Raw genomic sequence first — 14,140 nt, forward strand, 5'->3', positions numbered from 1 at the left:
AGATACATGGTGCAGGCTCTTTTCTTCCTGCAGGAAGAGTTATGGTACGTCTCAAGTGTCAGCGCCAGCTTAAGCTTTAAGCTTGTGATGCCATCCTCACGAAGCTGACGATCAACTTGCGCGTTGCGACTTTCCATCAATTCTCAGGCTCATGGGCACGCGCGTGTGTCTTGCTTCTGGCGGTGAGCAACTCGTCTTTCTACAGAGCAGCTGGACGTGACTTTGACCCTTGCTAGTACTGTGGTTCCTCGACTTCATTCAGTCCCTCCCACGAGAGATCAAGACCATCTGGGGGTGCAAACTTTCAGGAAGCTCGGCACTGTACATTCTGAATAGATACCTGTTCTTCGTAGGCTGGTCCCTGGCGGTTGTGTATACTTTGCCAGGCAAGGCCGGAAATGCCAGGTGAGTTCATTTTGCGCTGCGGCGCTGCTATCATTCGGCGAAGGTACGGTTGGTCTTGAGGAACGGTCGACTGATATTTAATTCTACGTGGCATGGTCGGATTGGATGCGGCGGGAAGTTGTGAGGCTCTAGGATATGGCACATTCTTTCTCCAAGCAGTAACTTGCGCTACAACGTCGTGTGAGTACAAAACTACTCCCTCTACGCAGTTGCCTCTGTGCTCGTGCCTGCGGTTCGAGTTTATGGTTGCTCATCTGTTCAACGATAGTACTCTTTGCCCTGCGAGTATATGTTATCTTCTCGGAGAACAAGTCGATCCTATCCATCTGCGGGCTCTTCATCTTCACCCGTCTTGGCATCAATCTTTTCGTGAGCATTCTTCTTTGCCGAGCTTAACGCTCTTCGAGTCTTATTCGTGCTTTGCATCTTTCCTGCTGATTCCGATCTCCTCCCATCTCGTCTTGATTCTCTGAGAAACAAATAGGTGATGTCAATTACTCCCAATATAACCACGGCAGGAACCGTCTGGTCTTTGTACTCTCGCTGCGAGAGCAACTTTGTAGATGGACCGATACTGTGAGTGCGCCATTCAACCATGCACTTTGATCCTATCATTCGCGGTCACAAAGGCTGATCACACATATCCTCGTCGTCCTTGCCCTCCTCAGAGACCTCGCTAATAGATGTACGTCGCCTTACAACTCCTACCTTGCTCTGTATTGAGGTGTATAGCTGATGCTTTGGCTTTGGCTTTGATGAAGTGAACGTTGTGGAACCATGTCTAGTCCTTGGTTTCGACACATTCGTGTTCGCAATGACCGTTGCGAAGACGTACGGTCATGTCAAGGAAATGAGGAGGTTTAGAACACCGAGCATCGCGCAGTTGCTTCTGAGAGATGGTACTCTATACTACTTGTAAGCTTCTCGTACAGGCTTTTGCGAGGAGCACGACTCTGTATTAATTTCCTCTATCCGTGTAGCGTCATGTTCTCCTTGGGATGTATGCAAGCCGGAGTATCCATTGTGCGTCACATTCTTGTCCTGCCAGCAAGGCCATTATTCATATACAAATGTTGAATCAACTGAACATATAGATTAGTAATAATTCAAACAGTGAAGTACGCTCTCTATATACATTGACTGCTAGCTTTGTTTCACCTCATCGACTAATACGATTCTCTTGTATTACCCGTCCAGCTATCGAATTCGACAGCATACTTTGGTGTCTTTCTCGGTCCGTTCTATAATGTGTAGGTTCCCCTCGTCTCACCTACCATGGTCTCTTTTCTTCTCACACCCTATTCACTCGTCCGTCGTCGCTTCCTCACAGCGTCCCGAACATGCTCGTCTCGCGGCTAGTTCTTAACCTCCGCGGGTATCGATCGCTTAAGGAGCTCAGTACGGCGTCCACCACCCCCACAGCAGCCGAAACACTTACATCTATCCCCGAGCTCTCGTTTGCGCCATGCGTCAATGACGATCGTGGACATGGTGGTCGTCTTCGTCGTTATAGCGTGCGCGGCCATGGGGATGGTAGCCCACAGTACGACTACGAGAGCAGTAGACTGTGGGGAAACATCGGAGCGCCGCTGGAGACTGGGTTTGGTGATTATGTCGAGGAGCCTTCAGTGCCGCTCAAGACGACGGGAGCAGGTGCCGGAACCGAACTGATAGGGACAGGGAGGGAAGGCTACTATGAGGCTGTTGCGGTTGGGAGTCCTGGTCCGCATCAAAGTGAGAGGGGTGTGAGAGGAAGAGGACCTGATACGGTGCGTGCTCCTTCTGTGAGTCCAACTTTGTTCGTATCGTTCGTTTCTTGCGTGCGGTGGGTAAAGGATCGAATCGTCGAAGACTGTGATGACCAGCCTGGTCTGCGCGTCGATCGAGGAAGCAAGGATACATTTACTCTTGACGTCCTGCCCACCAAGTCGAGACGTTTGTCTTGCCCATGTTTCTCATTTTTCTGATGTATCGATTGTATCTGGAATGACCTCCAAACCGACTGCTGATGCTTTCGCTTCTTAGAGATATTATGAAGAGGACATAGAGGCGGCAGGCGGGATCCACATGATACCTCTTGGACGAGATCGAGATCATCATTCAATTTCTTCTCATGTCTCTTCCAGGCCTCTTTAGTGGTGCCCATCTGCACGAATGAGAATCGTAACAGGTGTAAATATATAATGTTTGGTTATTCTAGTCTTTTTGTGTCAGCACGCGATGCACTTTATACTATGTATGCGATGCGGCAGCGGATGTAGGCCCATGTTATGGGATATAATGTTCCATAGGCCTATCGAGGTCGGAGGACGTGTCTACTGTTGTCTCGCCGCTGATTCCTAACAAGCTCAGTTGGAAACATGGGCCACAGTGGCACAGATAGTCGCTTCAAGTTCAAGATCCGGAAGAATTGCCACGTGGGTCGAATGCGGGGCTCGGATCGTCGTTCAACAGTTCCCCACACTCGTCCCCGCCTTTCACCCCTTTCACCAACGTCATCCTCGCCGTTCGAAACCACTCACTCGTATTTACAAAGCGAAGCTGGTTCACAATGCCAACTCGGATACCTCATCCCATGCGTGCGCTGTCTCGTTCTGTAAAGCGACAACCTGTCGCCAGCGCGAGCTTAGACAAGGCTACCATTAGACAGTATCACGCCTCCGTTCTTCCTTCTCTTATTTCGACGACATCTCCTGAGTTTCAAGAGAACACGCAGGGAATGGAATCTCTGATTCAGAATTTAGACATGGAGACAGCCCAAGTGAGGATGGGTGGTGGAACGAAAGCCATTGAAAGGATGCGGAGTAAGGGGAAGAAGTTGCCGAGGGAGAGGTGTGTGCTCTTCCTTCATTGCTTGCTGAGGTTCTTTTAAATATATATTGGTACACAGGCTCGCCTTATTACTAGACCCTCATACTCCCTTCCTTGAGCTGTCTTCACTGGCCGCACATGGCGTCTACCCCGAGTCTGTACCTGGCGCTGGTATTATCACCGGCATAGGAAGAATATCCGGACGTGAATGTATGGTTGTTGTCAACGATGCGACTGTAAAGGGAGGGTCATACTACCCGCTTACAGTAAGTTCCGACTGCTCTCTCCGCAGACCTCATAGATCCGTGGCGGTCTTGTGTGGCGTTAACGTGTGTGGCCCTGATACATCTAGGTGAAGAAGCATCTGAGGGCGCAGGAGATTGCAAGGGAGAATGGACTGCCTTGCGTTTATGTAGGTCGGTACTACTTCTCTTGAATGATTGGCTACTTTTTACGAGCTGACCTTTGTGTAGTTGAATCCGGAGGAGCCGCACTCCCCCATCAAGCCAACGTATGTACGATGCACCTCCTACAGTAACCCAACTCATATGTTCCTCATCATTTTCTAGGTGTTTCCCGACAAAGAACACTTCGGTCGAATATTTTACAACATGGCGCAGATGTCAGCGATGAACATACCTCAAATCGCCATCGTACATGGGATCTCTGTTGCAGGTACCTTTGCCCACCCTAATTCTGATCGTCGATGTATTTTCTAGACTCATGATGATATTTATGTATGATCTACCAGGTGGTGCATATGTTCCTGCAATGGCCGACGAGACAATCATCGTCCGCAACCAAGGAAGGATATTCCTCGCAGGCCCGCCTTTAGTGAAGGCTGCGACGGGAGAGGAGGTCGACGAGGAGACCCTAGGTGAGACTTTCAGCCTTCAAAGGGCGATAAAGTTTCTGACTATGCACCAAACCATGCTGTTGCCCACGCACGCACTGTCTTTTAGGTGGCGGAGACATGCACGCACGAGAATCCGGTGTAGTCGACCATCTCGCACGAGACGATGCACATGCAATTGCTATCGCGAGGGGAATAGTGGGCGATCTTGGGGCTGCAGGGTCTAGAGGTGGCATGCCGGTGCGTGTTTCTTGACTTACCAACTCGTAAAACCACATACACATACTTGCTGGTGCTTTTGTTCACTAAAAATGGATAGACGCAACCTTCTGAATTGCCATTATATCCAGCAAGTGAGCTTCATGGAATAGTGGGCACTGATCTGAGAAGACCATTCGATATGAGGGAGGTGATCGCCAGGCTGGTGGATGGGAGTCGGTTCAGGGAGTTCAAGAAGGAATACGGCAGTACGATCATCACTGTCAGTGTTCTCTTTGACCCCTTATAACCAAACTCTATTTTCTTCTCCTGTATTTCTCCGACCTTCTCTCCGCTCATTGGCACAATAACTGACGTGAATATGTGGGGTACAACAGGGTTTCGCACATATCCATGGCTTCCCAGTTGGTATTCTCGCCAATTCTGGCACCCTATTCAGTCCTGCTGCCCTGAAAGCGACACATTTCATAGAGCTGTGCTCGCAAAGGGGCATCCCGCTATTGTTCTTAGTAAATGTCGCTGGTTACATGGTATGTCTTGATGTCGCCTCTCTTCCAGACACTGGGTTATTCTTCGCTACGCTTTACGAGGCGTTTCGACGATTCAGAAATGCGTGACTGATGTTGAACGCTGGGTAGGTCGGTAGTAAAGCTGAGAAGGGAGGGATAGCGAAGGATGGTGCGAAGATGGTGCGCGCTGTTGCGTGTGCAAACGTACCTAAGTTGACCGTCGTGGTTGGCGGGACATTTGGTGCAGGGAACTACGGTATGTGCCCTTTGGTATTTGCAGAGCCCGTGGCTCATTTCTCTTTCCATCCGCAGGAATGTCTGGCAGAGCGGTAGGTTTGGTCCTCAAAAGCGGGAATGCCCACACAAACTTATGGTTCGATTTTTTTTTCTTAATGCAGTACTCCCCGCGGTTTATGTGGATGTGGCCAGTAAGTTCCACAGTACCCTGCACGCTACCATGTGTATCTGATATTTTAGGGTCGTTGGTGATCATAGAACGCGAAGATAGGCGTGATGGGCTCTTCACAACTCTCATCGGTCATGCAGACCGTCTCGCGGTTCGTCACATCCCCTCTCATCTGATTTGATCGGTCACATCCATACTCAGCTTATTTCGATAACCACAGCGACCCCTCCCAACATTCAACGCTCTCTGATCAAATCGAAGAACAATCTACCGCCCTATACGCTACTGCACGTCTATGGGACGACGGGATCATCAAACCTACAGAGACGAGGGACGTGCTTGGGTTGGCTTTAGGAGTGGTCAATGGCGCGCCGGGCGGTGGTGCAGCGGTTAGTGGTGTCGGTGGTGTCGGGCTGGGTTTGGGGATGAAGGCGGGGGTGTATCGGATGTGAGGACAATCTGAGGTACGGCGGAAGGACTTGAAGAGGACGTACACTGCCAAGTACATGTGATATATCTGTAAAGTAAAGTATGTAATTTGACGAAAGTGCGCTCCAGGTTTCGAGTGAGTTCACAAGCACAGACAGCGAGTTGTGCCACAGTGGCGTTCACCGCTATGGTAATTAATAATCTAAATGCGCACCACGTGGCTGATATCATGAGGTGGCACCACATCCTACCACATCACAGCACATCACTTGTCCACCTCTTTTCCCAATCTTTTCCTTTCCTCCGGACTTCGTTAGTGTCCTCCTGTCCTCAGTCACTTCGTCACTATTTTATCTCCTTAGCCAAATAGACCTGCACTGGAAATGGCTGGAATGGACGAACGTCAGCATTTTAACCACTCAGAATCACCACTACCCCCCCAGATAAAATCAACATCATGCGTTGTCGCTGCGCAAGGCTACACCGCTATGGCTGGTGATGGAAAAAAGAGCTAGTCAGACGCTATTCCTGATGCACTTTCACAAGTGCACGGATCAGCCTTGATCAGCGTCAAAGGACCATTCCAATACCCATGGCTATATCCTGCACGACCCTAAAGTAGGCTCTAACACTCAGTACTCAAAGCGCGCTATGGCATCGGCAGAGCGTCGACACGGTGACCATGCACTGGAAGATGACGTATGTACATTTCGGAGATGCTACTCGAGGTGAACTATCGACTCATCTCAGCTTCTACAACAAAATCAATGCACCGCACGATCTTGCATGACCTCGTTCCCTCGGCTTCTTGTCTATACTGAGTACGTCCCACTATGGAAGTACCTCTGATACTTCGAGGGTAGATTGAAGACAGAGTCACGGAGAGCAATGTTTGGCGAAAGCACCATCAATGGATCATTTCTCATTAATTTCTATTTTGTAGCACGCCTCACGGATGAACCTCCTAATCTATCTGGTGGTAAGCGCTCTGCCCATCAGCATGCGGATAATAAGGCTACTGACAGATGTAATTGATCCATTAGTTTGGCTCAATCCTCGACCCGTTTGCGTTTCGTGTGGACCACACGGCGATCGACCCGCTTCGGGACAGATACCATCTGGTTCGTTGTGGGTTTTGAGTAGCGACGTTCATTTTTCTTTGAAAATGACGATCGTGCTCTGTGCACTCGTCTCGGATCAGCCAACTCATCACATTTCGAGGGTGTAAGCCTCGTCATTGTTTGATGCACTTGCGGTCGAGCTCGATCAGATGTACTTTTCACCACTGCTTGTACTCAATTCTCGATGACAATCGACTCAGTTGCCACTTGCTTCGAAGATTGGACTCGATGGTCACTGAGAGTCCGGCACTGCAATGACCTTCCTTCTCCGGAGGCAGCATGCAGTATATAAAGTGTACGCAACTCGAGCTTTTGAATACAGCGTCGAATACACTGACAAGCACACCCCACCTCCACTCACCTCGTTATCCATTACCATCTTCCTCCCACTCAACACAATGTTCGCTCTTCCCGTCTTCACTGTCATCGCCGCTCTCGCAGGCTACGCTGCTGCCGAGTCCCACCAAGTCACCGTACGTGTCATCCGAACCCATATCTACATTTACTGGTTATCTCATATGCCATATCGCTGATCATATTCTCTTTCTCATTTTCTCCACAACAGATGACCAACAAGTGTGGCTCTGGAAGCCCAGTCTTCCTTTATGAAGCCGATGGCAACCCTCAAGGTCCAGCTACTGTCAACGGACAGCTCCTCGGCGGTGTCGCCTGGCTCGACGGGTTCTCCGGTGCTGACTGCCTGAACTCTGGCGTCAACTGCGGTATCGTCGAGTTCACTCTGAGGAACGATGCGCCAAACCAAAACGCCGCAGATTTCTCGTTCCAAACGCAGGGCAACCACCAATAGTGAGTCACTACTGCCTCCTTGTTTAACCTTCGTGGTTCAGTTGCACGCAATACTCATCACTTACGATGTGTAGCGTGTACAACATGGCATTCAACTATTTCGGCGCATGCACTGAGAGCGCGACTTGCACGTCCGCTACCTGCCCTGGTGCCTTCACGGGTTCGAACACTGAGGATGGCGCACCCGTTCAATGCATTGGTAGCGACGTCGGAGTGAGCTTCTTCCACCTACACCTCCTGCTTCCTTCTTGCTGACTTCGGCCCCTTAGATCAACATCGTTTTCTGCCCCTGAGGATTTGAGGTGCTGAGAGGCTAGCCCGCCAACAACAACGATATTATTGATGGATTCGGGCTTGGGTGTATATATATCGATATTTATGAACTACTGTAATACACGGGTGGCTCTGCCTACTCAAGTTTGGGAACCTCTTTGCTGAATGCTCTACCCATCGTGTGTCTGATTGACACATTCGCTCCATCCTTACAAATTCTGAACGAGAGAGATTCAATTGAAGACATTCGGGGAACCAACAGGAGCACGACGTGATAAGCGACCAGGATATGTACAGCGAAGCGACAGCATCGAACAAGGAAGCGTAGACGGATGACAGATATCACAAGGAGGGATAAACGGGAGAAGACGGTATCTGGAGTAGAAAGGTAAAGTAAAGATATTAGGCAGACAAGGATAGGATATGGATATCGGGGAAGGACGGCACGGCCAGACAATCTGAACGAACAAGGCGAAAGTAAACTCGACCAGTTCAATAAATATCACCCCCAAAAGGACCATATAGATTACAAAGAAGAAACGGATGGAACGAAACACCAACACCAATACGAACTTGAAACCAGCCCTGCACAACTTAGGGTTGAAGACTCTGGCTCATCGGCGCTTCCTCGTGTAAGGACCTTTCGCCTTCCTGTTCTCCACCCTGTTCGCCTTCCTACCGATCGCCTGAGGACTTGAGGATTCGGCCTCTGGACATTCTCGTGGTCTGGTAGACTCGGGGTTGAGTCTGCAAATTTTCCTGTGGCGTGTGATCTCATGCTCACTGCGAACTTTGAACTTCCTACACAGCAAAGTCACACCAATGGGGATCAGGTTGAGGTGCGAAGAAAGATGATGAAGGGGAGCTACTCACTGGCCGCAACCATCGGGACAAGACACGCCGTTGGAATGTGTCACGAAGTGACGGGCAAGGCTCGCGGCTAATACCTTGCTTTTACATCCCTGGACCGGGCAGGAGAACTACGGAGATGGCGAGAGAATGAGCTTTAATCTACGCAGAAAATAGCATGTCACTCGAGAGGTGTGTGTAATAAGCGTACTTTTGGCTGTCCTTTTTCGTTCCTTTCGCCGGCGAAGACCGCCACCCCAAACGCTGTCTCCACATCCTCCGTGTCCGTCTTACGGGGGGCACCTTTTTTCCCAGGTGCAGGTTTGGGCTGGGTGTTCGATCCTGACGCGCCAGGAATATTGGTCTCGTCCGCGAGTGGCTCAGTATTCTTGGCCTTCGAAGTCGAGCGAAGGTTGTAGCGTCCAGCAGGGGTGACAGTTTGAGACGACGAAGTACCAAGCTCTGGGACTAAGCTCGGCAGGGGAGAATTGCGAACAAGAGTCGAGGAGACTCGGAGACGTTGGCGTCGCGGAGGGGGAGGAGGAGAATCGGGAGAAGGGGAGCGCTGACGCCAGTCCGGTGAAGAGTGTAGAACGTCAGGAGAGACGTACTGCACGGGGGGAATTCTGGAGACATCGTAAACGTTGAGCTGCTCAGGATCCTGATAAGTGGCCGGAGCGAACGTTTTTTCATCCATAGTAATGTGGGCCGCGACTACCGACACTTGGGCTTGGAAAGAATGAAGAGAGCTCATGGACCAAGGGTGATGGTTCGCGAGGCCTTGCTGGGTTGAAGGGAAGGGGGGAGGAGCGAGCGATCGATCGAACGCGTGCGTGTCAGGAGGGACAAACGAGAGGTGGGGCGGATGTGTTATTGAAGGGCCTCCAGGAATATGCAGACCGAGAAAAGGCGTGTCTATTGCGGGCGGACGACGAGATCGGGCGGTAGCGGGTAGAGGATGAGGGATTTGCGGAAAACTTGTGATGTCTGGCGAGGGAGTACGAGAGCGGGGAAGAACGGGAGGGAGAGGTCGAGGATCCCTCAACATCGGATCGATGTTGTTGTTGTTGTCGGTCCAAAGCTCGAGGGCCCTTTCATACTTCATCCTGGCAGAAGAGGTGGACATAGCGAAAGGAGAGCGTATGGTATGAAGAAGCAGCAAGTGGTGGAGCGACGGGATCGCAGAGGAACTGGAAATAATGTGGAGCTGAACGATGGTCAGTGTCAGCAGTGAAAAACCTCACTGCCTTTATACTCCTGGAGCCCCCAGCCCAAGACCGGCGCCCGTCGGAACAAGGCTTCCTCGACGCGTTGGCCACACGATCAACAAAGAGCAGAACAAAGGGTCGCGTCCTGCGTGCCGACGCGTTTGTATCCAGCCTGACAACCGAACCGTACCGATGGGTGACGATATTAGCTCGTAGTACTCTGAAATGGACACAGTTAAAGCCATGCCCCGATGGGAACAGCCGTGGGAAGGGTCGTGGAAGTGGCACCCTGCCGCGCCCGTGCCACCTACCGGGAGATGAAGTGATACGCTCACGAGGTGACGCGTCTGGCGGCACTTTTAGAAGCGTTACCACAGAGCGCAAGAATGCGTTTGTTATCGGTTCTAGAGAATATTTGTGTATGTCATCGATCGAGAAAGGCCCTATGAGTTGGGAGAAAAGGAACGCACCCATTTGGACCACATATTAATTTTCGCTTCCATGCAGGAGCTGCAGGATCGCTGGAAAGTTTATGCTGGCATTCGAGTGCAAAGCACGGTGCCAGATCCAGTCATTCGAATACTGTACGTCCCAGCACTTAGACGACGCTTACATAGCGTGCGAACTCCCATTTGACGGGAGAGTCACGCAAAATTGGCGGGGGTGATGGGCCCCTTGGGACACCGGACGTCGCCTAAGGTCTGGGGGGTACAGTACTGCCCCGCACGCTTTGGGGCTCATGGGTCGATTCAATATGACCCACTCACAAATCCACCAGACGCGCCAGTAAATTATCTTCCTCATCGACGGTCCTCAATGACATAGATATGTGACCAGAGTCAAGGTCGCTGACTCCGTGCTATTTCCGACTGTATCCTGGCACAAACACCAAACCAGGATCTCGGCTCGACGAGTACAAGGGACCTTCTTTTTCATGAAGTGGGCCCACAACCAGCTATCCGCTGTCCTATTACAAATGATCTGTCGAGAACAATATATTCAGCTTCGCTCCCCGAACGCAGCCTTACAGACCATAGGAAAGGGGGGAAAAAAGGAAAGGAAAATAAAACAGGAAATGAAATTGAAATTTTCATATGAAAAGAACGCACCCTCCTTCCGTATCCGTACAACAAAGCCTTCCCCTGAACGGGCCTTACACGCAATCTCTTCATTTCGGGAGTCGGAGGAGCCTCGAGTAAGCCTCGAGGCTCGAAGCTCGGTGTGTCATGACCGCCATGCCGTTCGAGGCTGAGCGCCGTGAGAGATCCGGTCTCGCAGAATGGGCCGTCCGTTGACGTACACGTATGCTTTGCCCATACTTAAGACAGGGCTCATGCACGATCCTGAAACGTCACATGCTATTTTCTCACGTTCCACAAAAGGCTATACTCGCTCTTTTCGCAACACAGTCCCCGTTTCCTTTGGTGATTTATGTATTGCTTTCGAGAGGATGTACATGCAATGCCAATGGTCCTCGCTAGACATGTGGTAGTTCAAAATTCTGCTCTCTAACAGCCCAGACCCATGTGGCACGACCGGGAGCCACATAAAATAGGGATCCCAAAGGGATCCCATTCACTGGAGCAACGAGCTGCGGCCCATCGCAACCATCTTCTCAGGTAGTCTCGTATCTTCATACTTCGGCCTATGGTGTTGTTCGATAGTTCAAAAACCGAGCGTACGCTGAACAGCGAGTGTTGAACAACTTCGCAAATGAAAATTAGCCTTTTCTGGGGTGCACGTGACGTTCCAGGATCGTGCATGAGCCCTGTCTTACCAGCAGAAGCCGCCGACGATTGGCTCGAAGACGTAAATCTCATAGAAACCATCGGCATGCATTGCATGAGGGGTTCGTGTCGGCCATGAGCGGGAGGGCAAAGGATGGGATATATGCAGTTGGGGGCGCTGGTGGAGGTTGGGCGAGTGTGAATCTATGAACGGTGGTGGCAGCAGAGTCGTCTGGCCAAGGGTAGGTTAGCCTGAGTATGACGTCTGGGAATCAACCGTCCAGTAGAGCTCAAGTTGTCAGTACAGCCCAACAAGAATGACACAATAGAAAACTCGTGCACAATCCAAGTGCGCAGGCGTTCAGAAAGCCCAAAGGTTAAGAAGCATGACAAAAGACTATCCGTTCAGAGCATTGACCTGTAGGACAGGCAAAAAGAGGAAACCCATGATACGTGATGATTGAATGGAATGTGCAGATGTCCGTGGTGTGTATAATGTACTGTACAATGTCTAAAACCGTACAGAAAACGATACACCGATAAAAGGATAGGAAGATAATCAGGCTATGGCACCCTCGTTCAAGATTCAAGATACACAGACCAAAAGCGAAAGACGGAGTGGACGGGAAGCGGGAAATGAGGTACGAGAAACGAGAAACGAGAAGCGATAAAAGACACACGGGGAGGCGAACGATTAAAAAGAGAGGAATAGTTTGCAATAAATATTGTGCGATGATGGGTGATGAGACAGATGTGCGAGGCTGATATAGCACAGAAAGCATGGTTTTAGATGAATAGAGACGAATATGCGATGAGTCGATGGGGCGATGTGGGACTAGTGTTTGACAACGATTAGCAGAAGATAGAGTGCGTTGGAGTGTTGAAGAAGAGGAATTAAAAACCGAGTAAAAGTGAAAGAAGGGCATGAAAGGCGAACGAAAATGAAAATGAATATGAGTCATAAGTCTAGTTACTAGAGCGGCGAAAGAAAGGAAATGTGAGAGTATTCAAACAAGATCGTGCTGGGCAGCTGTTGGACGTGCTCAGATAGGCCGGATAGAGGCATTGACGAGGAAGAAGGGTCAAGATCACGAGGCGACAACTTCATAAGGATGCCTTACGAGCTCATCATACAGCTCGGAGGGTAGATCCCGCACCAGCGTGACTGCGATGCCGATAATGGGTTGTGCCTCCAGGGGCGGGAATGTTCGAAGGAGTCGCATCGGACTGTAAGAGAAGATAACAACATCCATCCTGTGAGTTCAATAACATGGACGAAGGAATTCAGAGTGAGGCAGATACGCACGAGCTCGAACGCATAACGTCCTCCCGGATGAGAAGCAGTTGAGCAATGACGCAGAGTACATTTAAATGTACACCAAAGGCGAGGAGGAAGTCCCACAGTTGGAGAACTTGGTCGAGAGGTGGTGTGCACGCGCAGAGAGTGAGTACCGCTGAGCGACGGCATCAGTCGATTGGAACGGAGACATTGAGAAGATGTGGTGTAAGAGTAGACGTACATGGAAACGCGTAGAGTTCGGCAGACAGATTTTTTGAACGTAGATATGAAAATAATTCTGGATCCACGATCTTTAAACATCGATCTAACAGCTATGCCGCGAAAGAGATCATCAGCTTCACTTCTCCTGGAATTGAATTTGAGCGATGAGACGCACCTTCAGCCCTCTATGCACCCCTTCCAAGGTCGGCTGGACATAGAGTGGACATGACTCCTCGATGAACTTTGCAAAACAGAAGAATGCCTCGAGCTCGGAAGGCATGGTGTAAAGGAAAGGAGCAGCTAGGACATTCATCCCTTGGACGTAGGTGAAGCCAAGGTGGTGCGTTTCTTGACGGTCTGAGGATAAGATCGATCATGAGTTCGGGTTTCGGATATTGTGGAGAAGTGGATGGGAACAAGATGGACAGTATAGGATAACACATCCAGGAAATGATACGCACCGTAATTCCTCCATACAAAAGCATCGAGCAAGCGAACGAGCATATCCTCCCGCACTCGTTCCTTGAAGCCACGGTCTGTGGCCAATGTCCTGTGGCGAAGCACACCCACTGAGGAGTCAGCGATCAAGACAGACTTCCAAAAAGAACATGGAGTGACGCACCTAAATGTGTCGTTCCTAATCTTCTCTCGCACTTCGCAGGGGCCTCTAGCAACATATTCAAGGAATGTTCCAGCAGGCAGGTCGTTCACTCTCAACAGTATCTTCCATATACGAGGGCGTAGCGTCGCGTCCTGTATGCCGTGTCCGCACGTAATATCAACACACATATACAGGAAGCAATATAAACTATATTACGCACGATTTCTGAAGGAATTCCATCGATCAATATCAGCCGCCTCAACTTCTTCACGCCCTCCTCCACATCCTGCTGCGTCCTAGTCTTCGACGAGATCTTTGGCTGACCAAGGATTTTGTTGAATGTTCGCGCCGTCTGCTGAGCTTGTGAAGACATGCTGCGAGCAATGTCCTGAGTGAGCCCGGCGACGGATGGGAAAGGAGA

The 14,140-nt window shown here is 50.3% G+C and overlaps 5 protein-coding genes across 5 annotated transcripts; 3 read left to right on the plus strand and 2 right to left on the minus strand.

The window, feature by feature from the left end:
- Nucleotides 1-153: 153 nt before the first annotated feature.
- STEHIDRAFT_165934 (uncharacterized protein) lies at nucleotides 154-2,619 on the plus strand. Its single transcript, XM_007300648.1, has 12 exons — nucleotides 154-182; nucleotides 237-405; nucleotides 524-585; nucleotides 674-774; nucleotides 890-981; nucleotides 1,074-1,090; nucleotides 1,167-1,320; nucleotides 1,386-1,428; nucleotides 1,500-1,523; nucleotides 1,603-1,655; nucleotides 1,736-2,174; nucleotides 2,431-2,619. Exons 5-12 carry the CDS (start codon nucleotides 893-895, stop codon nucleotides 2,539-2,541), a joined length of 930 nt encoding a protein of 309 aa, XP_007300710.1. The 5' UTR covers nucleotides 154-182; nucleotides 237-405; nucleotides 524-585; nucleotides 674-774; nucleotides 890-892; the 3' UTR covers nucleotides 2,542-2,619.
- Nucleotides 2,620-2,890: 271 nt separating this feature from the next.
- Nucleotides 2,891-5,756, plus strand: STEHIDRAFT_118716 (carboxyl transferase). Its single transcript, XM_007300649.1, has 14 exons — nucleotides 2,891-3,237; nucleotides 3,296-3,482; nucleotides 3,569-3,632; nucleotides 3,690-3,727; nucleotides 3,786-3,891; nucleotides 3,968-4,093; nucleotides 4,179-4,309; nucleotides 4,389-4,550; nucleotides 4,666-4,818; nucleotides 4,927-5,053; nucleotides 5,110-5,126; nucleotides 5,196-5,225; nucleotides 5,293-5,354; nucleotides 5,424-5,756. The coding sequence occupies exons 1-14, from the start codon at nucleotides 2,957-2,959 to the stop codon at nucleotides 5,653-5,655; spliced, it is 1,716 nt and encodes a 571-aa protein (XP_007300711.1). The 5' UTR covers nucleotides 2,891-2,956; the 3' UTR covers nucleotides 5,656-5,756.
- A 1,342-nt stretch (nucleotides 5,757-7,098) lies between these two features.
- STEHIDRAFT_118719 (uncharacterized protein) lies at nucleotides 7,099-8,035 on the plus strand. The gene is made up of 4 exons (XM_007300650.1): nucleotides 7,099-7,226; nucleotides 7,319-7,560; nucleotides 7,635-7,773; nucleotides 7,830-8,035. Exons 1-4 carry the CDS (start codon nucleotides 7,152-7,154, stop codon nucleotides 7,851-7,853), a joined length of 480 nt encoding a protein of 159 aa, XP_007300712.1. The 5' UTR covers nucleotides 7,099-7,151; the 3' UTR covers nucleotides 7,854-8,035.
- Nucleotides 8,036-8,447: 412 nt separating this feature from the next.
- STEHIDRAFT_153390 (uncharacterized protein) lies at nucleotides 8,448-9,808 on the minus strand (the record flags this gene model as incomplete). Its single annotated transcript, XM_007300651.1, has 3 exons — nucleotides 8,448-8,634; nucleotides 8,707-8,813; nucleotides 8,894-9,808. The coding sequence occupies 3 exons, from the start codon at nucleotides 9,806-9,808 to the stop codon at nucleotides 8,448-8,450; spliced, it is 1,209 nt and encodes a 402-aa protein (XP_007300713.1).
- Nucleotides 9,809-12,090: 2,282 nt separating this feature from the next.
- Nucleotides 12,091-14,120, minus strand: STEHIDRAFT_91886 (TBC-domain-containing protein). Its single transcript, XM_007300652.1, has 7 exons — nucleotides 13,940-14,120; nucleotides 13,741-13,871; nucleotides 13,580-13,668; nucleotides 13,294-13,475; nucleotides 13,138-13,228; nucleotides 12,924-13,071; nucleotides 12,091-12,844 (listed from the first exon to the last, which is right to left on the minus strand). Exons 1-7 carry the CDS (start codon nucleotides 14,090-14,092, stop codon nucleotides 12,706-12,708), a joined length of 933 nt encoding a protein of 310 aa, XP_007300714.1. The 5' UTR covers nucleotides 14,093-14,120; the 3' UTR covers nucleotides 12,091-12,705.
- Nucleotides 14,121-14,140: the final 20 nt, after the last annotated feature.

This window comes from Stereum hirsutum (assembly GCF_000264905.1).
Source record: "Stereum hirsutum FP-91666 SS1 unplaced genomic scaffold STEHIscaffold_3, whole genome shotgun sequence".
Taxonomy (NCBI): domain Eukaryota; kingdom Fungi; phylum Basidiomycota; class Agaricomycetes; order Russulales; family Stereaceae; genus Stereum; species Stereum hirsutum.